This window comes from Aspergillus piperis (genome assembly GCF_003184755.1).
Source record: "Aspergillus piperis CBS 112811 unplaced genomic scaffold BO85scaffold_8, whole genome shotgun sequence".
Taxonomy (NCBI): domain Eukaryota; kingdom Fungi; phylum Ascomycota; class Eurotiomycetes; order Eurotiales; family Aspergillaceae; genus Aspergillus; species Aspergillus piperis.
In genome coordinates, this window is record NW_020291598.1 from 15596 (window position 1) to 41563 (window position 25968).

General features: G+C 50.4%; 9 protein-coding genes across 9 annotated transcripts; 5 read left to right on the forward strand and 4 right to left on the reverse strand.

Moving 5' to 3' along the window:
* Positions 1–529: 529 nt before the first annotated feature.
* Positions 530–1014, reverse strand: BO85DRAFT_487565 (Sm-like protein LSM2; the record flags this gene model as incomplete). Its single annotated transcript, XM_025663467.1, has 3 exons — positions 530–561; positions 667–917; positions 1001–1014. 3 exons carry the CDS (start codon positions 1012–1014, stop codon positions 530–532), a joined length of 297 nt encoding a protein of 98 aa, XP_025515660.1.
* A 472-nt stretch (positions 1015–1486) lies between these two features.
* On the reverse strand, positions 1487–5027 carry BO85DRAFT_448839 (uncharacterized protein). The gene has a single exon (XM_025660035.1). The coding sequence runs from the start codon at positions 4693–4695 to the stop codon at positions 1735–1737; it is 2961 nt and encodes a 986-aa protein (XP_025515661.1). The 5' UTR covers positions 4696–5027; the 3' UTR covers positions 1487–1734.
* A 7-nt stretch (positions 5028–5034) lies between these two features.
* BO85DRAFT_371448 (uncharacterized protein) lies at positions 5035–5352 on the forward strand (the record flags this gene model as incomplete). Its single annotated transcript, XM_025656001.1, has 1 exon — positions 5035–5352. A coding segment is annotated over one exon (318 nt), but the record flags the coding sequence as incomplete, so codon positions are not given.
* Positions 5353–6262: 910 nt separating this feature from the next.
* BO85DRAFT_282360 (ribulose-phosphate 3-epimerase RPE1) lies at positions 6263–7706 on the forward strand. The gene is made up of 3 exons (XM_025655210.1): positions 6263–6613; positions 6690–6941; positions 7108–7706. The coding sequence occupies exons 1-3, from the start codon at positions 6371–6373 to the stop codon at positions 7369–7371; spliced, it is 759 nt and encodes a 252-aa protein (XP_025515663.1). The 5' UTR covers positions 6263–6370; the 3' UTR covers positions 7372–7706.
* Positions 7623–9000, reverse strand: BO85DRAFT_513235 (uncharacterized protein; the record flags this gene model as incomplete). The annotated part of the gene is made up of 2 exons (XM_025664699.1): positions 7623–8677; positions 8785–9000. The coding sequence occupies 2 exons, from the start codon at positions 8998–9000 to the stop codon at positions 7982–7984; spliced, it is 912 nt and encodes a 303-aa protein (XP_025515664.1). The 3' UTR covers positions 7623–7981.
* A 4404-nt stretch (positions 9001–13404) lies between these two features.
* On the forward strand, positions 13405–13828 carry BO85DRAFT_282547 (uncharacterized protein). The gene has a single exon (XM_025655211.1). The coding sequence runs from the start codon at positions 13504–13506 to the stop codon at positions 13762–13764; it is 261 nt and encodes an 86-aa protein (XP_025515665.1). The 5' UTR covers positions 13405–13503; the 3' UTR covers positions 13765–13828.
* Positions 13829–16780: 2952 nt separating this feature from the next.
* On the forward strand, positions 16781–17065 carry BO85DRAFT_448846 (uncharacterized protein). Its single transcript, XM_025660036.1, has one exon. The coding sequence runs from the start codon at positions 16845–16847 to the stop codon at positions 17010–17012; it is 168 nt and encodes a 55-aa protein (XP_025515666.1). The 5' UTR covers positions 16781–16844; the 3' UTR covers positions 17013–17065.
* A 1403-nt stretch (positions 17066–18468) lies between these two features.
* On the forward strand, positions 18469–20879 carry BO85DRAFT_282693 (uncharacterized protein). Its single transcript, XM_025655212.1, has 3 exons — positions 18469–18500; positions 18592–19017; positions 19159–20879. Exons 2-3 carry the CDS (start codon positions 18700–18702, stop codon positions 20827–20829), a joined length of 1989 nt encoding a protein of 662 aa, XP_025515667.1. The 5' UTR covers positions 18469–18500; positions 18592–18699; the 3' UTR covers positions 20830–20879.
* Positions 20880–24818: 3939 nt separating this feature from the next.
* BO85DRAFT_437992 (uncharacterized protein) lies at positions 24819–25740 on the reverse strand (the record flags this gene model as incomplete). Its single annotated transcript, XM_025658651.1, has 3 exons — positions 24819–24848; positions 25135–25695; positions 25729–25740. The coding sequence occupies 3 exons, from the start codon at positions 25738–25740 to the stop codon at positions 24819–24821; spliced, it is 603 nt and encodes a 200-aa protein (XP_025515668.1).
* Positions 25741–25968: the final 228 nt, after the last annotated feature.

Sequence of the window (25968 nt, forward strand, 5' to 3'; positions counted from 1 at the left end):
TTTTATATTCATTTTTATCCTAGCTACTAGGTATCCGCACACTCCGTTCCTTTTCTTTTTATCATGTGTCCAGGAGAGCTTTACCAGTAAACCTAGTAGTACCCACTAGTATTCGTCCTCCCTCTGACATCTAGTACTTCTAGTAGTCAGTAGATGTAGTATGCAGGTGCACCTATCATCATCACCATCATTCAGCATCTGCAATTCCGAGCACATCAAATCAGCCCCGATCATAGGAGCAGTACTCCGTCCAGTCACTCTGCTCTGGCCCGATGCTTTCCATCCACGCAGACCCTCCTCTTTATATCTCTCTCTTTCTCTCCGCCATGTTTAACCATGGATATCAGCAACATAATAAAAGTGAAACCCGCATGACAACGACAAACATCATCACATCGTGAAGATTAAATCTGCAAATCAAAGAAAAAATAAAAAGAAAAATACATAAAAGAAAAAAGTCAATCCCATCCGTGGAGCAAAAATAAACCCAACCAACCATCAAAGCGACAATCGGTCAATCAAAGCAAAATCACCGAGCTTTGCCAGCCTGGTTCGCAGCCTCTGTTCATACCACACCAATATTAGCAATCCATACTTCCAAAACACACTCAAACAGATACACCTATGTTCCTTCAAACAGATAGAGAGACCAGGGATGAAGCATACCTCTCCTCGTCGCATCCTCCAAAAGCCCAATATCGACCTCCGACCTCGGCAACATAACATAGCGCACCACACTACCACGAATAAACATGTTCTTCACGGAGGACAGATGCGGGTATTTATCCAGATCCAGAACGTCGACATCATCCAGCTTAATGTTCAGGTACTGGTCGACGGATTTGAGAGTGCCGCGGATGCGAATGTCGTTCTTGAGTTCGATGGTCACCGTTTGGTTGGTAAGAGTCTTGAAGAAGCTGCAAAGTAATTATCCCCGTGGTGGGAAGTATTAGCCGTGGTTGCCTTGGTGCTGGTGTGAGGATCTCGGGCACTTTCTTACCTGAAGAAGAGCATGGTTGCGGTGCGAGGTGGGGGAGAATATGGAGGGGTGTTGATGCGGTCGGAGTTGTGATTTTGTTGTTGAATGGACTAGTAGCGCATTGGCTGCTGAATATTTAGTAAGGAGGTATCGATTGGATCCTTTCCTTGTGGGGCTGGCGGTGGGAGACGTGAAGACGAGGAATATGCGATTATCTGGAGCTGCGGGTATGATGCTGCGGTTTGGTGTTGAGCATTGTGATTGGGTCACGTGATTGGCGTGTCAGCTGTGCTGGCCATGACATTTGATCGTGGAATCAACATTGATTTGTTCTGAGTATTCTAGTCAAATTTGGAGCAGACTTATAGTGTCCATCCCCTGAAAGTCAAATATGCATGATTCAGGTATGCGAGACGTAGACAGCAGGTTCGTCGGGTGTATATCTCGGATTTAACCTACTTGTACTAACAACTTACTAGTATAGCTACCAAATATATAATATCGATCTGCTGGGTATCAAATGAGTGTCATTGCCCACAGCTATCCACCCTAGTGTCCACCAGCCATCAATCTGCATTCATCATCTCTCATTCCGCATAAACAAAGGGGTATTCGAAAAGAGCGATAAGAAAGACACAACTCCCGCTATTACATTAGATGCGCCACCAGGGCAGCTTGGGGTTCATAGTGTACCTTGGGCAGCCCGAATGAAACCTCGGCGTCGAATGGAAAGAGAAGGGACGGAGAAGCACGGCTCAGCCTTTGCTGGATTTCCGTCCGTGACGCTTCTTCTTCTTCGGCCTCGGTTTCATTGCCCACCCCGACAAGCAGGTCCAGCCTGCACCGTTCTTGCGTCCCTCATCAAACACACTCCCAATGCCTGCCAGCAGGTCTTGTTGGTCCATTCCCAGTTCCGTCTGCAGTTTTACAAGCCATTGTTCCCAGATCCAGCCACCTAGCACACCCGTAACACTGGCTATATCTGCCGTGCTCCCGACTGGGCCTTGCACCGCTTCACATTCTTCAATGAGGCTCTTCACCCTCGGATCGGGGGTCTCTCTAGGCGGTTCAGACTTGACCGGCTCAGTACCCATAGGTAGGAACATCCAGGCTCGCTTCACATCCGCAAAGTTCTTCTGCAAGCGACTGAGGAAGCCTTTGGTTGGTGTCGAGTCGTAACCCAGAGCCCTGAGACCGGACGCAAATTCAGCTGACCTGGCAGATGCTTGCGGGCCAGCACGTGTGATTTCTGCATCCATGACAAAGAACTCCAAATAACCACCTGGCTTGAGGCAGCGTCGACATTCTTTCAGGCAAAGGTCATACTGGTCTTGAGTCTCCCCAGACGGGCATTCTTTCTTCAACAAAGCAGGCAGGGAGCGGGCTGAGATCACATCGAACTTATTGTCGGCGAACGGCAGTTTCCACAGTTGGGATACAGGAAGGTGCCGGTGATTGGGAGGTCCTTTGATGCCTGGGTTGACTTCCTGATGCTCAGTAAAGACGGTATATACTTTAACATGAGGGTACTCGTGAGCCAGTTGCCAAGCCCATTCGCATGAGGCGTGTCCGCCGAGGTCGAGGATCCGTAGTTGACGGGGAGTTCGTTTACGCGTGCTGGACAGCTGCTTCAGAGCAGGACTCACAATGAGGCGACCCCCGTTGATATATCTCAGAGCATCCATGGCCCACATCGGTTGACGAATTTGAGACAACACAGTCTGCTCCTTCTCAACTATGGAGAACTGGGCCTTTTCTGCCAGAGCCGAGTCCATTGTTGAGTTGCGAGGCGCCAATGAGAAGGGCCCTTTGTAAGCTGGACGTTCCGGACGAGCGATTTCATAATTTCCACGCAAACGCTTGATGTGCGCATCTGTTAAGCCCAGTCGGACAGACTGAACAGCATCAAATCTCGTGTTCCGATGCACAAAAGTATCTCGAGTGCCGGACTGTTGCTGGACCGCCTTGAATCCGCGCCAGTAGATGGAGTCTCTACTCGCTAGTAAAGAGGGACAGGAGCTGGGTGCTTCTGGAAGAGCTTTGGCAAAACGAACTGACTGCTTCCGGCTTAACTGTTTAGGTGATTGCCGGTCGGTCTTGGGTCCAACTTCCTCGTTGTAAGCCTCTTCATCCAACATATTCACGGGATTGGTCTCATTAAGAGCTGAAAGATAAGAAGCCTGCGCTGCCAGCCAGTCGCTGGTCCGGTCCAAACCCGACATTGCCTTTTGCTTTAGTTCGCTCTCATAGTCCTCGTCTCGTTCGTACTGATCGTCCGGGCCGATGGGCGGAAGAGCATCGTCCATAGCATCATCCTCAGAGCATGCTTGATCATCGAATTGATCGGATAATTTGGGCGTCTTTTCCTCGGGAATTCTGATAGCGGTGGGTGGTCCGATGGGATCATACACGGCTGTCAGCTGTTCTTCTGTCGTCCGTTCGGGGTACTCTATGACGTGCTCAACGACCTCCCCTTCGGTCCGGGAGAACGGTAGCTTGTAAAAGCCCTCGGCAGTGGCAGAAGTCGGCGGTTTATTTCCACAGGGGATAGACCAGGTGTGACGTGCTCGTGGACCAAGTGAAGCAAAGAAGCCACCAGGTGAGGGTATGCTCAGCCTGCTGAAACTATACCCTGAGAGTTCCGACGCCGGAGTGGCATCGTCGGCACTGCGCGGGCGTTCTGGAGGCATACGGATCTGCCACATCTCTTCGTTGGACTCAGAAGTTTCCGACCAGGGATCTGGAGTCCCATCGAGGGAGATGTGCCTCAGTGTCTCTAAGGCATCTGCAGGCAGAGATACGCCCCGGTCAGATGGTGTATCTCCCCTTACTGGCTCCGCATCCAGGTCAATTGACGACGCGGTCGACTGGCCGCCCGGGATCCGTGGAAACCTGCCCAGGACCTGACGCCAGTCCTCGTTGGCGCTCTCAATAGCGATCTGAATGCTTTGGGTATCCGGCTCCGCCTCAAGATCTTCATCCTGTGAATCTTCTAGTTCGTGACGAACATGCACGTCTTGCGCAGTCCAGTCATTGTCTGGAAGGGATTGCAGGTCTGGAGTTGCTGGAGCACTGATGTTTGACACCTGGTCAGAGGAGACACTTCCGTCCAAGGACGGCGGGGCATGCACGGCCGGCACCGAATGGGCGAGCATTGACAGGGCAGCTGGGGAGACAGGAATCTTTGGCGGCGGAGTTGGCGGAATCGGAGAGCTCTTTGCAGCACCATGCAGTGATGGCCACATTGTGGACGACGGTATCGTGAGACTAGGGTACCGGCTGCGGGAGACCGGAGAAAAAACCGAAGTACGCGTCGTGGGTGTCACCAAGCTTGTTGGTCGGGTGCTAGCGAAGGAAGTGCACTCATCACTGATGTCCGAATCGTCATCCGTTGCATCGTACAGGTCTTCAAACGGCTGCATCTGACGCTGCCATTCAGTGTCTGAACAAGAGGAGACGGAGCCTGCGGATATTGGCGAGAAGAATCGAGGCAGTCGAGACACTGATGAAAGCCCGCTGGTCTTGAGCTTCAGCTGTGGTGGTTGTGGAGGTTGCGGTGCCTTTGGTGTTGTCTGCTTGGCACTGGATGCAACAGGCTTTGTAGAGTCTGCATAATGCGCCTCGCGCGCGTCCTCTACTATCGTATCTAGCCTCGTTCCTCGCACCTGTCGCAGAGGTGGGCATCTGCCCGTTGCGGGACGGTATACGTCCGTCATGATGCCCAAATGTGCCCGATGCTAGTCTTATCCTTCCTTCGATTACGATATGGGATGCAGGGTATGATGCAGTAGTCGACTTAGACAACGTATATCCAACGAAGCAGCTAGGGTATCTCGATTGCAGTTGACACCGATCAACGGTTCAACGATATCAGAGAATTTAGCAGAACGAATGATTACCCAGCTACCAGAGCTGAGAACACAATAACTTGACAGAAACACAAAACACAAAGAAAAAGGTGGTGAAGAATCCGACCGAGACGGGGTAAGGTGAAGATCACCTTTGGTGACCGGTAGCGCTCGCTCTACTAATAAAGCGCTGGAAAGAGGGGAAGGGAGGGAGATCTGGAGGGAACACCCTCCCACCATCACCAGACCTGCAGGAACTACTGCAACATTGCGCACAAAGCACCCGTAATCCCTGCCACTGGACAAGCTGAAGATGCTATCATTGGTGGTGGGATGATGGGCGCTTCGGCCACGACGAATCCGAGCAGTCGGCCAGCCATGATGGGCGACAACGGACGGACTCGGGAGGCAAGCGTGCCAATCAGCATGGGGGTAAGATCTTTGTGTCTGCAAAGAACCGCCCTCCAGCCAGAGATTGAAGCTCTGTGTGATGGGGGAGGTGTTCGTGTGATTGGCAGGCTCTAAGCGCCCGGTGCTCTATCTTTAGAAAACGATGGGCAAGCGGAGAGATAGTCCAAGCGGTCAATAGCCGTTGCCAGTGCGTGCCATGGGGTGGATTATTGGAAGTGGTAGTGGACTTATGAGTAGACTAAGGAGTTGATTTCGAATCACCATGATCAAGCAATCAATGGGAATTGATGGAGAGGGGCTACTACTGTAGATATGATGATAAGCAGCGCGGGTAATCCAGCCACGGCCAGCTTAATTAGTTAGCATAAGCCAACTCACTTACATACGATTGAGCATGGGCCAACTGTCGACTGCCGCAGGAAAGCACAGAAAAGGGAAATCCGGTCCGCGTACAGATCCCAACGGACAAACTGGAAAGGGAGATGGTTGAGTCACCGGACCAGCGTGTCGGCATCGGAAAGGATAGTCACGACAGGAAGGAAGGATGAACTGGACAAGGAGATGTGCACTAATGGTCAAGTGGATGGCCAGTTCCCAATTGGGGGAGAACCCGTGACATGCATTGGGCGCGAGTCTCGACCGGGTGTTCAGGCACCCAGGCCCCCACTGGGCTGCAGCCAAGTTTCCCCCACGTGCTATTCAGGACCCTAGCCCTTATCGACGGGCAGCAGATTTCCCTTTTGGGTACTCCGGAGGGATTGAACTGACGTCGACAGGCAAAAACCGAATACTGCAAAAAAATGGCGGTGATATCAACATCCGGCTGACTTATGGCTCGTTGCCCTTTTGGCCGTGATGGAGTCTCCATACTATTCTTGATATCCACTCCCGGGTGTGGCTCTCCCTTCCCACCCTCCCTCCCCATTTCCTTTCACCGCGCCCCTCGTTCGTCGGTGACCCGTCATCAGAATAATAATTGTCCGTAACTATAAATCCGGTGCCCCTCCACTTCCTCCATCTCCGGTGGTACCGCATAATACCGAATCTTAAATAAATCCTTTCTTAAATCTTCTTCATAGCTTCATCCCAGAAACCAATTTTCTTCTCTCCTCTCTGTCAATTCTTATCCACCATGTCCCCGCCAGCTATCATTGCTCCCTCCATCCTGAGTGCCGACTTCGGCACCCTGGGCAGCGAATGCTCGACCAAGATCGCCCAAGGCTCCGACTGGTTGCACGTCGACATCATGGACGGCCACTTCGTCCCCAACATGACCTTTGGTGCCCCCGTCGTCACCAAGATTCGCTCTCATGTTGCTCGTCCCACCGAACCCCACGGCAAGGGTACCTTTGACTGCCACATGATGATCCAGGAGGTGCGTCTGGCTCCCTTTCTACCACTATCGTACATACCTCAATGAACCTCAAAGCTCATGCTCATTCCCCATACAGCCCCACAAATGGGTCAAGGACTTCAAAGACGCCGGCTGTGATCTCTACTGCTTTCACTATGAAGCCGCCATCTCCTCCACCGCTGCTACCAGTCCCGCCGACAACACTACAACCACCAAGACCAGCCCCAAGGACCTGATCCGTTATATCCACGACGAGGGCATGCAAGCCGGAATTGCCATCAAGCCCGATACCCCCGTCGACGTACTCTGGGATATTTTGGCGAATGAGAACGAGAAGGAACGTCCGGATGTGAGTTGATCCTACTACATCCCCATAAATTTCCCCCCTCAGCACATCTTTGCGGAGCATACCCCACATCCATATACTAGTCTATCGTGGAGAGGGATGCTGGTTAAAGTTCAAGCTACGGAGTACGTAACAACATGCTAACGCTATCTCTCTTGGCAATCATCAGATGGTTCTGGTTATGACCGTTCACCCCGGATTCGGTGGTCAGAAGTTTATGGCTTCCGAGCTGCCCAAGGTCAAAGCTTTGCGCGAGAAATACCCCAACCTCAACATCGAGGTGGATGGTGGCTTGGGACTGGGCACGATTGACCAGGCTGCTGAGGCTGGCGCCAACGTCATCGTTGCGGGCTCGGCCGTCTTTGGCGCTCAGGATCCCGCCGACGTCATCGCTAAGCTCCGCGAGACTGTTAACAAGTATCGCAAGGAGTAAACTGAAACGAATAATAATCCAATAAATAATAAGAATAGAAGAGGGGGGGAAGGAAACCATAAACAAAAGTTTTCCGGTTCATGTGACACGATTTTCGTTGCGATCGCTCGCATTTCTTATTTGTTCTTTGCGTTTTCTAGCTTCTTCCTGGCGCCTTACAGAATTCTCATGGGCCCTTGTTCGGGTGTTTACCCTGTCGACATGTGATGAGCGAAAAAAGGGTCAAAGAGTACTTGATCGGTTACGGGCGGAGATGCGCGTTCAGGCATATTTAGAAGGTTATGGGTTGGGTATACGGATCGGATAGAGTAGGTAAACAGTGGGATCATCAACTATGTATGTAATGGGAAATGAGTCCAGTTCGAACATATACAGCATTGAATGCAAGTTACAAAGAAAGAAATAAACAGCAAGCAAGCAAGCAACAGTGAAAGCTGGTATCTTTACAGGGAACGAAGATAAACGGTAAGAGTCTCGCGATAACCGAAACTAGGACGCTGAGTCGTATTCGTCGTCTCAAAATGAATGCAACCGCAAAACCCCGGCCGTTGACTTTGGCAGCCCGCGCTTTCTGTCGACCGGGGTCCCATCCTGGGTTTCACCACCATTCCTACTCTTCTTCGATCGTCTGCTCCTGATCTGTCCGCGCCGCATTATCCTCCCTCAAGGACTTGAGAAGATCCTGTTGACCCCCGGAAATAGACTTCCGCAAGTCCTGTGCAACTTTTTCTTGTTCTTCTTTGGAGGTGGCGGAGATGATGGAGCCACGGTGGTGCTGAACCATTCCTAAAGCTTCAGCAGCATCAGCATGAAAATTAGCAGACGACTCTGCAGCTACCTCGGGCACGAGAGGCGGCCGCTTAGGCTTGCTAGCCTGAGTATCGGGAGCAGCCTCGTTCCCACGTACAGTATCTTCCTTGCCTGCTTGGGACTGCTCGCCAGCCGCAGGGGTCTCTTTCGGGGTCTCCTTTTGTTCTGTAACTGCCAGGGCAGGTTCCTTTGCTGGGGCAGGTTCCTTAGCCGGGGCAGGTTGAGTGCCGCTACCCTTAGCCTTGGCAGCGGCCTCCCCACTAGCCTGGCGCATAGCAGCCGTGATAGCAGTGTCTTTCGGGGTCTCTTTGGACGGGGGGCTTTGAATCTTGATTGTGCTCTGTTTGAGGGTAGTGGGTTCGGGGGTGGGGGTAGATGCGGCCGAGGGGGGTGCAATCGGAGTACTAGTTGCGGGAATACTGTCGATGTCTTCGACACTGTTAACCTGCATCCTCAGCTCACCATACTCATTCCATTCTTCAACTTGCTCCAAGTCCTGTAGTTTGAAGATGTTAGCTGGTAGTCCCCAGTATATAGTTGGAGCTTCCGTCGCTAGTAGTAGCCACCTAGCCTCTCTGCGCTGAGATGGGGAGGAATACGTACTCCGACAACAGTGCCGAATTTCACCAAGCCAGGAAGTTTCTTGCCCTTGGAGCGACGGCCCCAGAGCTTCCTGGCTACTTCGTCCGTGGCCACATCGATTGCGCGGAAGGGGAGCTTGTTGGCTTTGAGAATTGTCTCCAGGCGTGCCGTTGCGGTGACGATGTGGGACGACCCCGCAGTCAGGGAGGTGTAGAGATAGAGGGTGGGATCGGACATGTTGATGTACAAGGAAAGATTATCCGGTCGTAGGGGGTGGAAGAATGGAAAAGAAGATGGTGATGGCGAAAGAGAGTGTATCGAACGGAAAGAGCGAGGAAAGTATTAGGACGAGGATGAGGGGAAGAAGACGAGGATGACGATCGCTTTTGGTGGAGGCCCGCTTCCCCTTTTGCAGCAGCGCGATGGCGCGCCTTCCCGATTGTTCTTTCTTTTAAAGGGGCAGAAAAAGTGAGGGACTGTGCTTCACCGCCGAATGACGTGGCTTCCTGAGGCCGGCGAGAGATAGGTCACGTGGAATGGTGGTCCATGCAGTTTTGAGTAGATGATTGAAGAGAGTGTGGTACGTAGGATTTGATAGATAGTGAATTATTGGATTCCTTTCATATCAGGTGAATATATTCAGCTGGGGAGAAGGTGGAGGATGCGGCGCAAAGAGGCAAGAGCCGACCCTATATAATCGGCCCTAGTGATTACAGACTAATGTCGTGACAGCCTCTTTGCAATTGTGGGGGATCTGATTCCAGGGTGGCAATCTGACGTCAGTGCATCTTTCTCGTCACTACTTACTATCTCACAAAAGAACTATGGTCCTTTCTTCCTCATTTTGTACCAACTCCTCTCGGTACCATCCGACCTCTTCTCCACCTTCGATCGGCTGCTTCCAAGGTTATTTTTCTCGCGCTTTTGCCTGCGCAATGGCAGGCCCCGAGTCGACACTACAACTAAAAAAGTGGGTGGAGTCCTCGATTGTCGCAAGATAAGTGGCACGTCTGATGTCACGGTCCCATTGATCGTACAGGGCCCAAAAGTGAGCTATCGCAGTTCCAACGGCCCATGACTTCATCGTCCAGCTGTTCGCCAGCTCTCTTGCAAATCTTCAAGCATTGTCGCTGAACCAATTTTGTCTCGAATCAATACAATCAAACGTCTGCCGGTGAGTGCACGAAGGTTCGCATATGGCCCGCGTGAGTTGCATATGTCGACTGGCTGCGTATGATGCAAGTGTAGAAGAGGCCAAGAAGCATCCGATATGCCTCGACGCCTGTTTGGTACGGTGGTATGATTGTTGCGCAATGACCACATAGCTACGCCGTTGGAGACGGTTTCGAGAAGGGCTACAGAACACTACTTCACAGGGATTGGAGCTATAAAGTACCATGTAGATGGTGGCGAGGTGGGACCACTTGAACGTCAAATCTACTAAAGTACGCCCCTATCAGATCGGCAATCTCACAAAAGATGGTTTTTTTTTTCTGGCGCGTATTGTGTACTATATTATATTGGAAGTCCCGGTCCCTTGGACTTGCCTTCGAGACAACTTCGCCAGATTGTTTCTCCCATCATCCCTCATAGTAGCCGGTGTCTTTCCCCAGACTTACCTCACCATCAGCTCTCGGATGAGTCCCCTCAACACCCACCATTGACGAGCAACACGGCTCCTATAGTTGTGCATAGAGCCGTTTCATGTACCACGAAGCACTTTGTCACTTCAATGCCAGGCGATAACCCATGACCTGATAACCATGCACATTACGGAATGAAGTCAAAAGATGTCATGGTACTATATATATTCGTGCCTTACTAGTACTAGTATGATGATGCTGACTCCCCCAATTGCTGCAGTCAACATCATGAATAAAGTGACAATGCTTTAAAAATAACACTGAGGCCCCCCGGAACGATTGAAATAGTGTTTCCACAACGAATTATATGGTGGTAAGGTAGGACCGCAGGTATTGTGCGGACATCGAAAGGATGTCACAAATTCGATAGAGGCCCGTTATCATGAAAGAAATACCGATTGTCCCCCTTGCGAACTCAAGAACTCAATCAAATTTGCAAATGGCAAAGATTGCGAGGATTATTATAAGATGGTCTCAAGGCAATAACGTATCGGAATGCTAGACTCTGAGCACCTCATGCAACAGGAAGAGCCAGCTTTTGAAGATATTTTTCCGAAGTTTCGGTAGAGAAGTCACAGCGACATCGCCTGATGAAGTGACTTGCCTCCAGAACTGACTGTGGGTCTGCATCTGTTTTATCAAGTGTCACTCTTCTAAATAAAATTGAAGACTTTTGAACAAATCAAGCTTATCCGATTCCCCTGATGCCAGAGTTCTGCTGACATTTGGAAGTAGAAACGGAAGGATGCAGACTCTACTAGTAGTAACTAGAGCCAGAGCTGCCTTGAAGGAACAGCCTGATGATGACTGCTCCGATGGTACCATCGACGTACCTGCCCATTTTCTACTCTTATCACCACACTGCAGAGTATACCACAGTGTATGCCATCACACCCTCACCATTTGCCTACCGAAGCGAATGTGGCAATTTGAAAGCATGCCGATTCTAATAGAGTGCAGAGCAATGTGGCGCCGATGTCGACATCAACGCGGTGGCAGAAATGCTGTATCAAACTTCCTTGTGAAAGGGACAGTGTCGCGAAGACAAGCGAGAATAGCCGATGGCCAGTCTAGAACCGCTTGAGCTAAAAGAATGGTACCTCTCCTCCAGAGTCTTGCACCTCGTACGTGGCTGAGGATTACTCGGCGTACAGAGTACTCATCATACTAGCTACACTGATCTGCAAGGATCTATCTGACAACTAGAGCTGACGAGTCTAGCCTGGAGATGCGCCATTTGGCGTTGCAACGGAGCATCGCCACAGCCACTTGGACGAAACAAGGCTCAGCGGTTAATCCTTCAGGCAATGCAAGGCTTAGCAATGAAGCAGCAAAGCAACGATTGAGGAAGTGAGACCATCCACAAACATTCGACTTGTTCAGCCGCGTCATCATGGAAATTTTCAATGTGGGATCCAATCAAAGACACAGATCCGGCCCAGGGCATAGAATCCCGTTGCCTTTGGCGGTCATAGCACCCATTCAGGCGAGGACAACGAGCTGATATTTGGCCCAGCGCCTGGCTAAACGCCGTTCCAGACTCGTTTTTGAAGGACGCCCAGGCCTGCCTGTGGCGGGCTGTCCGAAACTTGGTGAATTGCACGTATAGGCAGTCCTTCCTAGCTGTCGATACACAGAAGGATCGGCCCAAACAAGGATAACTGGTGTTCGTATCAGCATGGATCAATCGGCCAGATCATTGAACATACCGAGCGTTCAGATGCCCTGGCTAACCGGGCCTACGCAGTCCCAGCCAGTTGGTGGGCTTCATGAGACCTCACACATCGAGGGTTGATCTCGCCTCTTCTGTCCCGTCTTCCAAGCCATTATCGTTGCCCGAATCTCCAGTCTCAGCCCATAGCCTGACTCGATCACATCTTAAACAGGGATCGAGTAAGGCAGAAAACTGACTAATTAGGACTGGTTGGGCATGGGCGGCAGCCGTTTCCGATCACCCCAGCGAAGATGTTGTCATAGTGGTTTCAAGTAAGATGATAAGTTTAGCCTTTTGGCGCGGAAAAAGAGGTGGGTGTTGGTGACCTAAGTAACTAGACTAAGTGCAGTGACCTGAATCCTTTCGACCGTCCGCGTTTCTATGGGAAGGGCGGGTGGCCCAACAGCTCCGGCCTCAAATCTTAAATGATTCGCTGTCAGTTGCAGTTTGGCAAGATAGCGCCAACCGGGCGTCCCATGGAACCTTCCAATGTTCGGTAACTGTCCCAAGTCTAGATACTTTTCCCCTTTCGACCCGAAAAAAAAAATAATAATAATAATAATTAAACCCAAACAAAAAAAAAACGAGCAAACAGACACAATCACCAACTACATAACTACTATTTCTCAGGGATAAAAATGTCAGCTTTGCAAGGTCCGTCCTTGGTTCGGAAATAAGTTAGCGTGACAACTGCCCAAGTCAGGCATACGCTAAAACCTGGAGAGAGCAAAGAGAGAAAGAGAAAGAGGAGGGGGATTCTCAACCCAAAAACTTTCTTCCCTGCTTTTTCCACCATCAACCGGCAGCACACACTGCTGTATGCGCATCCTGCATGGAATCACAGATGGTACGAACTAGTGGACCACTTTGAAAGCCTTTTCCAGCCTATCATCCCACCCCCTTCAGGGAAATTGGACGATCACAGAACGTCTAGCGGGCCCGCCGATCCCCTTGTTCATCGAATAGGGGTGCTTTGCTACCACCGACCATGACGCCCACGGAATAGCGTCACGCATCTATTTTTGTCCCCATGTCGGTTTCTGTTCTTTCCCCCTCCCTTTCATCCATCTTCATCATCAGCATCATCATCATCATCGCTTCTCCAGACAACGCCCAAGTCGATCGGGGCCAAGGTACGAAAAAGTACCTGCGTACTAAACATAATCTAAGAAAGCTGGCAGGCATCGATGAAAATTGTCGCCCAGCTGGCTTCACTAACTAACTGACATCCTACGACAAATTTCAATTGTCCGCCTTAGACTTATCACAGTGCATTGGTGTGAAAACAAGTTGTGAGCGCAGCGAATGCTAGCTAGCTAATAATTTAGTTTTAGTTAGTTTTCCATCAACTTGTCATTTGATGCCAGCCAGAAGGAAGACCGTATGATCATCATCTTCATTGACTCCATTTACTTTCCGATTGTCACTATAGGTAGTTGTTGTCTATTCATCGCTTTGACTTTTTCTATCAATGCATTCTCTCTGCTTATTTCCGGTAGCCGACTCATTTCCGCTACTCCGTACTGGCTGAGAAAATTGTCGCATTATTGCATAGTAGTATCTTACTACTCTTCATCTCGGGTGCGTGAAATTAGATTGTTAGTGAAATCCCCTTGTTCCCGGACTTGGTGCTATATTTGGTAAGTAGGGTAGTCAATGATTACTTATCGCCCTCCACTTTCTGGAAGACGGGCTAGGGATAGGATTTCTTGTTTTGGTTATAGAGGGGAATTCTAAGTAGGTACTTACATTGGATGGTTGTTGTCATGTACTTAGTGGATGGGGATGGCTACTATTATTGAAAAACTAGATGGTATTCGTAATCGAAGTAATATCACGTGGTATGTTGGTACAGTGTGGTCTGTCATCAGGACTCTACTCATGAGCTGTGCACTTGGTAATTCAGCTCGATGAATCGTGCCAAACAGTGCCATTATGGCTGTTGCTTTGGACGGTGTATGAAGATACTAGTTTCCCTTTTATTGTTATGATCATGATGCGTTCACTGGTTTCGCTTGCTCTGGCGCGACTGGTTGAATACTACTCTTGGATATATAGTACTACTTTAGATCCGATCAGTGGCACTAGTACGGTGTTCAATATATACAATCTGTAACGGAACAAGTTCTTGTCAATTAAAATATCGTGCTATCGCATTGTGTTTGCCTGCCAGCAACGACGTGTATTTCGCAGAGTAGCTGGGAGGTGAAGAATGTGTCCGTATCGGACGATAGGAAAATTGGCGGGGATGGGAAAACTGAAGCGGGATGAAGTCAGGAGGGGCAGAACTGGCAATGACGCAGTTCATCGCCGACATATTATGCTCGATGCTGGTTGATCTGTTGGAAGGCAACAGCGATCTCCAGACTTCAACACATTTCTCCCTCACCGATCGTGGGGTTTGATTGTTGATTGTTCACTACTACGGAGCAGTCTCGGTATTTGGATGCAGTTGAGAGGTAACAACTTTCCAGACCGACATGACAGTAGAGAAGCCAAATTCGCCACCGGATTTACTCCGTAGAGATAATGATTATTCCCTCAGTCGCTTTTCTTCGATACAGTGTCTAGATTGAGGACGAAGTGGTGAATGCTTGAGCCAGTGTGCATGAGTCACGGGTTCAACTCAATACCCCGCTGTTGCTCATACTGCGACGGTGTACTCCGTTCTGCCGACCAGCGAGGGCCGGAGATTCGACTGTCTTCGAGAATCGGCAAGAGGGGGATTTCCTAGAACAAATCCTCCACCCGCACAGATTAAGCCGGAGACAACAGTGGAGTAGCAACTCTGCACACGAGTATCCCACGTATCTCGTCCCTGATTTCCCTGTCTATGTTTTCTTCATTCGGGAAGAGACACTATGAGCGCCGTCGGTCATTGGCTCGAGCCATGTTCAGACACGATAGCCGGTTCCAGAAACGGCGCTTTACCCGTTCGGGGACACACTATGGACTCCTACGGTGCAGTAGTCGGTCCATAGTGGTGGTCACTTTCAACTCCGTAGTATCGTCATCGCTTCTTAGGCCTCAAAAAAGCGGTGACACTGCAGTGGGCTCGTGGTGGGTGCTGGAACTCTGAAACAACGGTGGAGGAGCGGTTGACCGCCAAAAGCGCTTTGCCTTCGGTGAGAGTATGAGGGGGAGCGCGTTCCTAAGCTATCATGATTTGGTTAAATTTTATCATCGTGTTGGCAGGGTGGAGGTGAAACGCCAGCACATAGACCAATCCATCCGCAGCAACCCTTGGTCACTTACAGCGTTCCTCGACTAACTCATTGAGTAAGTAGTAGGGTGGGCTAGTTGATCCCATGGACCAACTGTTCTTCCTATCCCACCGTGGGTGAACGATTAATAGTAAGTACTACGTATGTAGTAACTACTACTGTTCTCTCAGCTGTCAGTGGTCTAGTCCTGATTGGGAGAGAGTCACGTGTAGCACGTGATCTCTGGTCTCCCTTCCCGCGTATTGGGCGGCATCTTCATCCGCCCCACACACTCCCCCTTTCCCCAAATGATCGGTCCATCGTCGATAGTCTTGAGATCGTCCGGTCACGGCGCCAGAGGAAGATCCGGGAAATATTCTAGCAGCTGGATTTACGAAAGATTTTCGTCACCTCTCTGGTACGGCGCTCCATAGCCACCATACCCCTAAAGACCACAGAGTGGGCAGACTACTGTCAGCAGTCCGTGTCAATAATTACCTGATCCAGCTCGTGTCATTCTTGGACGGCCATGTGCAGACAACGCCGGCCAAACCCTGGATGTCTTCCGCGTGGTACCGCGGGTTGGGCCCGGGGACTGTACCCAGGTTACGTGCCGCTTGCCTAAGTTGTTGCTATATACTAATGACCATCGGCTTCTTCTTTTGCACACGATCTAGACACGAAGAATGGGATGCCTGGGGTTGACAACAAATCCAGTTGATACCCAATCGCCCCTTGGAGTTTGCTCATCTAGACTCGACTCCAAAGTGTCGTGTCCAGACACAACGTAGAGAAGGTTTGTGCTCAACTGTTCAGGAGATCTTACTCCTCTCAGTTATTCTGCTGCCGCGCCTGATACGACAACAAGCGACCGCGATAAGGGAGACAACTTGAGTTCCGGCTGGCTCGTCATCTGCAAGCGCATCACCAACTGACAGAGGAGTAAGACCAACTAGAGTTGGCCGTGACGAGCACTGTGGTAGTGTAGGAGTATGTACGGAGTATGTGGACGACAAAAGCCCGAACGGGTGTAGCCTGACATCGACGTGGCAGCCGTAGAGTCGAGGGGGGAAAGTTGGTAGACTCCCCGGGTGCTTTGTACGGAGCAGACGGGCGCAGGAGGCCTGCCACTGGCCACCAACCGGACCGTTGGTACATTGCTCCGCCGCAGCAAGCCACTGCTGGTGGGAGGACTACCATACCCAGGTACCTCAACCTGGAGTCACTGTTCCTACCTTAGACTCAGTAGGTACCTGAGGCTTGCGGAACCACTGCTGGGGAAACAGGCCCAGGATTCTTTCAAGCCCATGTACCGCCGTAGGCGCTGCAGCAGACCGGGTACAGCGTATCAAAGTCCAGCAGAATTGGACTGGTGCAGCCGGTCCCCATAATAATAACTAGACTAGCTTGGGACTCCATAGGAGAGTTGGTCATTGTCGGACTCCGTACAGTAGTTAGTAACAATAGTAGTAATAATAATCCCGTGCACATAACCCATCATAACCACTCGGATGACTGATCATGACCCTTCCAGCGCAGCAGGTGCTTTTGCTGGTCCGGGTCGATGACGATGGAATCCGTTTCGCTGCCTCACTTTGGGGCGCACACACCGTGTTTGTCCGTCCACTGCGACTCGTCCGATCGATGTGTCTAACCCGTTGCAACCAGGTCCATTCGGGCCTCTGTTGAACAGTCAGCGTGTCACCCTCCCCTTGACCTTTCCCAGTAGGTCTAGTTCTGACTTGGTGGTGGTGGTGGTGGTGGTGGTGGTGGTGGTGGTGGTGTGTCTTTCCACTTTTTCCTTTGCTGACTGAGGACCGCCATTAGTGGTCTGCTGGACGTGGGTTGGTCGTGTTCTCTCCCTCCTTCTTTTTCCTATCTTACAGTGCTTAGTGTGCTTTTGACCCATATCCCAATTTTTCTCTTTTCCTTTCCCTATTCCCTTTTTCCCCAGAATAAAAAAAAATAATAATACTACTGACGGCCACTGGTTAGTACCTAGGTAGTTAAGTGGTCTCTTCTCTTTTCGGCACTAGCGCTCTGATCACCATCTTCGGCCCAGACGGTGAATCGATTTCCCCCTCCTCCCTCCTTCTCTTTCCCCAAAAATTACAACAATAATAATTATTTCCTTTTTCTCTATTTTAGTTTTCCTACCTCTTTCACTTCTTGTTTTGGTTCGCTCACACTTAACTCCCCCCCCTCCTCTTCTTCATCCTGATACTTTCCCTTTTTGGGAAACAGAAAAAAAGAAACGAGGGGACAGAAGGAAACACAGATAAATAAAAAAAAAAAGAATCTTTTAAAATAAAGAATCAAAATAAAAGTCAAAATGGGAGATCAAAATGGGGAAAGCAAAAACTATCAAATGAGAATTAAAGGAATCAGTCACCCAAATCGGGAAAAATCATAATACAATTCCATACTACTACTTACTAAATTACTACCTAACTCAACTCCTCTCTCCCCAAAAAAAGTTGCGACAGATCCTGGCCATCCCAAGAGGGTCTGGACTCATCTGGGAGGCTTCCAATCCCTCCCTCCATCTTTCCATCCCCGCCCAGTTTCAACCTCTCGATGGGCCATGAACTCCCTAAACTAACCTGCAACTACTGCTTCTCCTTCTGACGGATCTTTTGTTCGCTCATGCTCGTTCCATCCACCATTCGTACCTTACCCATTTTCTCCCCTTAGGTTCTCTTTTCTGCCTCCCCTCCCCTCCTCTTGCTTTTTGCTTTCCTCCTAATCCATTCTCACCTTAGTTTCATCCTTGACCCTCTCCGGACCTTTTGACCAACCCGGGTGTGGGGATGGTGGATGCTCCATTTAATTGATAACCTCTTCCCACCTCATCTGCCTCCTCGTTCTTTATCGTTATCGTCATCTTCCTTGTCAACATCCATCTGGCACTTCCCATTGTTCTCTTACTCCACCGCGCCTTCATATATCTCCTCCCCCCCATCTGTCTCTCTCTCTCTCTCTTACCTACTCTCTTCTTCATCATCTCATCAACAACCTTCCCTTCCCATACGATTTTATCTCTCACCACCCTTCTATCTTATCTGTACCGGCCTTGCTCCCTTCTGCCGTGTACTCTTTCTACACTTCACTGCCTGCCCCGTTGATCTCAGTGTCTATCGGGCTATTCTCTCTACTACTCTCTATCTCTATATTCCAGTCAGTCTTTCCCCTCTCGTGGTCGCTCTGAGGTGCAAGTCACCAAGGAGATCTCCCTTGCCATACATATACTAAATCGCGCTAGCTCTAGAGATCCTCTCCAATCCCCTGAAGTCACTTGATACTGATAGCAGCACCTGCCTCCTCGCTCATCCTACGTGAGAAGAGGCAGCACTCAGCGAGGACTTCTTCACCCACTATGGCTGGCACCATGGCCGACGACGAACTCTTCACAAGGGCCATCTCTGGGTATCGGGACGCTTTCTTGGATCGACACTCCCATCTTCCGGAATCAGAGCGAAACGAACTTTGGAGTCAGCGGTTAAGTCAGTTCATGACCACCACGGCCTCTTCTTCCATATCCTCTGTCGCCTCGTCCAGTTACCGCCCGGTTCCCGGTTCTGGTCTTCCTGAAGATGGCGGCGCGGCTCTCGAGAAATCTGGGAAACGGTTACGACAGGATACCCCCCGGACCCTACCTGGTTCTGGTCTTCCTCCACCGAAACGACGAGTCACCGTATGTGATCTATCTTGGTCTTCTGCTCCCGCCTCTCCTCCATACCTGCGTTTTTACCCATTCTGTCCCTCCCGCGCTATTCCATGATCTTCTTCTCTTCTGTCATCTCCCGCCAACAGTCCTTGGATTGACACTTGGCAGACTCCGGAACCTCCAGTGACCGTTGATCTGACGCGCGAACTGTCTCATGCGTCTTCGCCGGCGGCTCCTGAGACTACTCGACGCCTCTCAAGAACGAATTCTCGGAAAGGCAGCTCGGTCTCTTACTCTGGTCCTGGGCCCTCCTCCCGGCACACGGCTATGGTCCGCTCGCAGAGTCAGCAGATACCGGTTGCTCACCGTCCGTCGCTGACAACCCCTGCAACGGGCTTTCGACACTCCTATGGACCCCAGCGTGTGCAGCGCCGCCTTGACCATGTCAGCGAGTACACGCCCTCCGAATACGCCAAACAGTACTTGGATGATTTCCAGGGCCAGGGACACGTCTCGGCACTTTCTATGGCGCTTTCTGCGGATTCGACGATGTCCGGACTTCGGCAAGAACCCCAGTTAAATCAGGGCCAGCCTGACCTGATGGCGACGAACTTCACAGCCATGTCCAACCCCACCATGGTCGAGCAGCCGGTCCAGCCGGCTGCCGTGGAAATGAGCAGGAGTACCACTACGGACTCGCTGTGCGGAGGTTTGGGAATGATGAGATTCGATTCCTCGGGACCGAATCTGGACTCCAATTTCTCATTTTCCGTCCCCTCTGAATTCGTCACCTCCACCTCCCCCATGAACGTCCCCTTCCCTGCTTCTTTCTCATCTATGCACCGACACCCAAACCCCGAAGTCCCCCTCCCCTTCACTGAGCCCTCTGGCTCGATGTCATTTTCTTGCTCCGCTCCATCCTCCACATCCTTCCATCCACCCATTCCTACACTTTCTCCGTCCACTGCGACGGAGATGAGGCCTTCTATGTCTGTCGAGAGCGACAGCTCGTCTCTCTCCCAGCCATCGAGGGCGGCTCGCAGGACCCAAGAACAGATCGTTCAGGGTACTCGACCCATTGCTCCTAAAGCCGAGCCACACAGCAGCTCGCCCCCCAAGGTGGCTGAGCAGCACAAGATGATTCGCATTTCATCATCGGATGGTACTGCCAAAGAGGTTGCAGCCATTCCCAAGGCCTCGATACAACGGCCCCCACGTCCGAAGACGTATTGTAACATGTGCAACGACCAGCCGGATGGCTTTCATGGAGAGCACGAGCTGCGTCGACACATTGAGCGGGTCCATGCCGTTGTTCGCAAGGTTTGGGTTTGTGTTGACATCTCTCCTGGCAAGACATTCCTGGCCAACTGCAAGGCTTGTCGGAATGGCAAAAGATACGGTGCTAACTACAACGCTGCCGCTCATCTTCGTCGCACCCACTTCAACCCGTGCCAAAGAGGCCGTGGTGGTCGTGGCAAAGACAGCGAGAAGCGCGGCGGCAAGGGCGGTGGAAATCATCCTCCCATGGATGTCCTGAAGCATTGGATGGTGCAGAAAGAGGAGATCGTCCTCGAAAATGCCCAGAACTATATTGACCAGGATGCGCTAGGCGATGACATGGCGGCTGCTCCGCCTGCGGCCTCCGAGGACATTGCGTTCTCTGGATTGCCACAGACGTCGGTCGAAGATATCTCTTCTCAGGGTATGGACTCGACATTAGTGAACGGATTTGAGTCCTTCACTGCGATGCCGACGATGGTCATGGACCCATCGATGGATGCTGCTCCTTGTTACTTCGATTCTCAGACGTTACCACCTGAGATCGATTCGTATGTGTGATTGTATAAACCTCAGCCCAGCGGTTGGTCGCTTTCTCATTTACCTCCCCTGAGGGGCTTGAGACTAGATCTTTGGTTACTCATGGGTTTCTTGTTGATACTATACATCTTGAACCTTGATTTTTTTGGGGCTGTTTCCATATTCTTCACATTGCACTTTTCGCCTATATTTCGTGTGATAAATTCTCACTGGCTTTTCTTTTCTTCTCATTTTCTCTATTCTCATTTCCTTTTTCCTGTTCCTAATCTTTCCTCTTCTAATTCTTCTCCTACCATTTTTTCTCATTTTCCCCCTTCTTCTTCTTCTTCTTTTCTTTCAGTGATTCTTCTATCTTCTATCTTCTCTTCTCTTCATTCTTCGGACTCCAGAGGGCCGACCAAGTCGACCTGGTGATGCCCCTGATGGGCGCTACGACATAATGTGTGATGATGAGCAGTCAATCAGCCAGTCTCAGATTCGTGAAATATATTGATTTAATGCACATCGTGCATGAGAGCCACAGTCCCCCCGAGTACAAGTCTCGGGACTAGGGTATGGTGGGGAAGACCACTGCCAACCTTGCAGGACCTATTTTGGTAACTGCAGCCTACTCTTGCTAAAGGATACTAAGATACGCAGGGACCGTGCTCGAAGATGCCACGGGCGGTGACCGTAAGGTAGGCGGTGCAGGTAGGCGGTGACGCCGGGCGTGGCTTTGTGCCGGCACCCGACTGCCACGAAGTTGGGCGCAGTGATTGGGCGCAATTTTAGGGGTCTCATGAGCGCCGGGGCATGCAGTGGAACTGCAGGGCAGCCCTCCTGCCAATGATGGCAGCGATCCTTCGGCCAGCCGACGACGGTTGGCTGACAACTAACCTTTCATTCCCTGAGCCATCGCCCACGGGCGATGGCAGTGGGGCGCAACCCCAAGCACCAGGGCGGTGATTGGTAGGCAGACAGTGCTGGCCCTGACCGCTGAAGGGGTTGTCCGACAGTTGTTCCAGGACAAATTCCCCAAATCAATCAATAGCAGGAACTGTCGTGGCTGGTGCCTGGCGGTAACTGGGTCCTGTAGGGCTGCGCTAATGTGGCTGAGTCCGGGCGGTGCTGCGTATGAGACCAGTATGTATGTATTGTAATTATGGGCTGACGGTCCCCTTCGGTCGGAGAGGGAGAGCTGGTTCTCTCTCTCTCACAGTTCAATTTTCTCTGCACTTTGAAGGAATCACGACAGATGATCACTTAGCTTTAGATAGCACTTGTTTCGGATTCAATATTGATTAATTTTCCATTCTTTTCTCTCAGTCACTCATCAGTTGCTTTTCCCTGTTTCAGGCTGGGTTAGACATGGGCGGCTAGGATTTTCTGGCGCCCTTCTAGTTGGGGGTGGGGGCGTAAACAGGATTGCACTACTGCTCACTATTGGCTCGTGGGACCTTGATTGCTGTAAGGTATGTTACGAGAAGAAGAGCAGGGGAAGTGAATGAAGTGTAATTTTCTTAATAAGTGGTCTTCCCTTCTCTCTCTCTCTCTCTCTGTCTCTGTCTGTCTCGTGTGTCTGACTGTCTGACTGTCTTTCTTCCTTTTCTCTCATCCACCAACCAAAACCTTAAAAGACCTGAACGGCGGCTCAGCGATCTTCTCCTCTTTCTCCGCCTCCTTTCGCCTTTCCCAACCCCTAGCGATCGTTCCTCTTCCTGCTCTTCTTCCCTCTTCCTCCTCTCCCCCCCTTTCTTACCTTTCCGCTTTCCATCGACTCCGTTTAGAACTCGGCGTTGTCTTAGGTACGCTTATTTCCCTTTTATTGGCCAACGCAAGGCTGGGCTTCCGTCCTCCGTCCACTCACTCATCCTCTTTCTCTTTCTTCCATCCGCTACTGTCAACTGCCAAGTTCACCACGCTGACCCAGTCCTATCTTTTATTCCTACCCACAGACTCTTTTCCTTCACAATGAGCGCTCCCGGATACTACAACGGCCCTCCTCCCCCGCCCCAGGCGTAAGTCTTTCCGCCCTCCATTGCGCCTGATCTCCTGTGGTTTTTGCACCGGCCATTCGGATTCAAAGCGACCGCGGCGTGTTGGTTCAGGAACCCGTCTTGAGACTGGCTTATTTCCAAGCTTTTCGACACTGGTCTTTCTCTTCCTGAGCCGGCCAGCGGTCGCAGAATGTCTCCTTAGATCATACTCCGGATTTGCGCATTGTTCTGACTTGGTCTCCGCACAGGTACCCTCCCCAGGGCTATCCGCCTCCGCAGGGTGGTTATCCTCCCCAGGGATACCCCCAGCAGCCCTACCCTCCGGTATGTGATACCAGTGTTATATTCAGTCATGCGATCGGACTCTGACCGGACAACAGATGCAGTACCAGCAACAGCCCCCTCCCCAGCAGAAGGACCGCGGATGTCTCGGTGCCTGGTAGGCCTTACCCTTGCTGAATTTTGTCGCACCGCATCTTACTAATCCGACCGTTTTTACCATCTAGCCTGGCGACGCTCTGCTGCTGCTTCCTGTGTGAGGAGTCCTGCGAATGCTGCTTCGAGTGCATCGAGTGCTGTGAGATGTGTTAAGCTGTGATCGATTACGGGTGCTACCTCGAATGTAGCGAGGGCTGCGCGACCAACCGAGCTCTCACGATCGATATACGACCTCGACGATATGATAAATTCCCCTTTCATCGCGTGCTACACTAGACCGGTCGAGTCCAGGGGCGCCGGGAAGCGCTGCTGTGACAAGCTGCAGTTGCTACGCGGTTTTTGTCTATTTTCTTGTTAATCTACCCATTGCGTTACTGTTGTCTTCTTTCGTCGTGCCCCCATGGGAATGCTCTTTTTATTTTCTTATTTTTTACCTCTTCTATTCTCCTTTCTGTTCAATATGGTGATCCCGGATATATGTGTTTAGGAACCCGGGGTGGTGCTTGGAACGGGGAGGGAGGTGAATCAACCTCTTTGCTTCATGGCGCTTTTCTTAATTGATGACTTGTGAAATTTCCCCCTTTTGCCGCGTTGGCTACCCCAGTAATTGCCATCATTCGTGATATGTCCCCTCATCTGTGCATGGTGTTCCCACAATGTGATACACAGTGTAGACTGCATTTGAAGCATTTACCTTTGATGAAGAAAAAATCCTGGACATCTTGGCAGAGTCTGCAGCTGTCATGCCTAGGGGCACCTGCGACTCTAGTTCACTTTCCGTCTTGAGCTTGAATCCAAAGCCAAGCCCAGCGCCAGGAGAGTCCAACCAATAACGGTCTCTCCGATTGGTGGTACCGTTCAAATCTGGCAGAGCGGGTTTGGGCTAGGCAGCATTCATAACTAATGCGCTGTCCCGATGCTTCTGGCCCAGCTGAGTGGCTCGCTGCCTACACCCACACGAGGCCCTGCAGGAGTAGATCGTTCTTTCCTTGTACGTAAGTAGATCGAGGTTTTCGCACTTGACGTAAACTTTTCACCTAAAAAAAATTCCTCATAGAACATCGACCAATTTTCCTTGGGCTTGGCTGCAGGTGAGAGGGGGAGGTATGCTTCTCTCTGCTGGGTAGGTAGTAGCTATCTATGCAAACCATGATGAATATAGACAAAAGCTGTCAGTGTGATCATAGATGTGCACGCGGATTGAGTGGAGGGATCAGTACTACTGCTAGATCATCATAGTCATACAATGATACATAGTATAGCCTCTTATCAGTTAAGGTTAATATGTTCGTCTGCTACTTGCTCCTACTACTGCTAGGTACTACGTGTGAAGAGTATATCCAAGCGAGCAATTATGCAGCTTTTATACTAGTATTTGTTTCATCTCATGAATGAAACATTGCTGTGATTTTATTACTCTACTCAACACGAATGATAAGAAGAACACCATAGCGCCAGACTCGCGCATTGGTATATTCCCTACTACGTCTGCAGTAAGGTGTAGACTACCCAAAACACCTGGGTAATCGCTCGAAGAATGATGATTTAACCAGACCGAGAATATCACGAGTGATGTAGTTGCTTATGGCAGTGAACTTAATGCGGAGCAGTTGATGCCAGAACTTTCTGTTCAGATGGGTATTAGTATGTATACTAAATGATATATATAGTATATATGTTTCATGATAGAAAGAGATGAAAGAGCCATAGAATGAGCCACCCACTACCAGGAATTCCGTAACGTTTAAGCATCAGTCATCTTACTTAATAACGGTGGAAACTCTACAGGTGCTTCTAGCCTCAAGCCGACACTGACTACCGCAACTAAACGATAGGTGAAGCCGATCACGATGCGTCCTACAATAAACCAAGCGGTTATGGCCACGATGATTTATTCTAAGCATAGCTCTACCCAGGAGTCTTCAACAAAGGTAATTTGCTGCTGCTGCTGCTGCTGTTCACTTTTGCTCAGACCTGACTTGACAGCTTGTGAAGTCGAAATATCCAGAACCAGATATTGCCACACCGCAATCGCCGTCTCGCGGATTAGGTACCGGCGTCGGGAGATAGGCTTTGATGCATTCCTGCCATTCCCCTGGGTGTAATATCTCGGCATGGGAGGCGTGTTCTTTGCTTTCTCGGGCGTGTTGATTTTTTGGGTGTTAAGATGCTGTTTCAGGGCGGTTCGTAAGCCATAGAAGAAGCTCTTGACTTTGCTTGTTCCCTCGTTGATGGCGACAAAGTCATCTGCTTCTTTGGGGTTGAGTAGCAGGGGATCCAGGGCTGAGAGAATGTTGAACCAAGCGGTGATAGCGGATAGGGATGTAACATGCGATGGGGTTTTGACTGGGTGGAGCATCAAGCTGAAGATCCATATCATGAATGGTACGCACAAGTAGCGCAGGAGTGCGCCTTTTGGGGTGGTAGTTGCTAGGATATGAGGGATTAGGTTTTGGGCAACGGTATATTGCTTCTATTACTGCAGAGATATGTCCCATCGACATACAATAGTTGACATTTTCAAGTCGCACACCGCTGCTCTTGGAATTGCTATTGGAACATCATGGTGGAATAGATGTCGCAAAATGAAAGGAGGAAAGAATAGCTTCGGATCGAGAGACAGATAATCCTTCAGTGTTGTGATTCCATGCGTAATGTTACAGAGTCGTTTTGCGGGCTCTTTTATTGGCAGCGTTTTACTAATGATTCGAATCAAATGACGTATGTAATTGTCACTATCAATGAG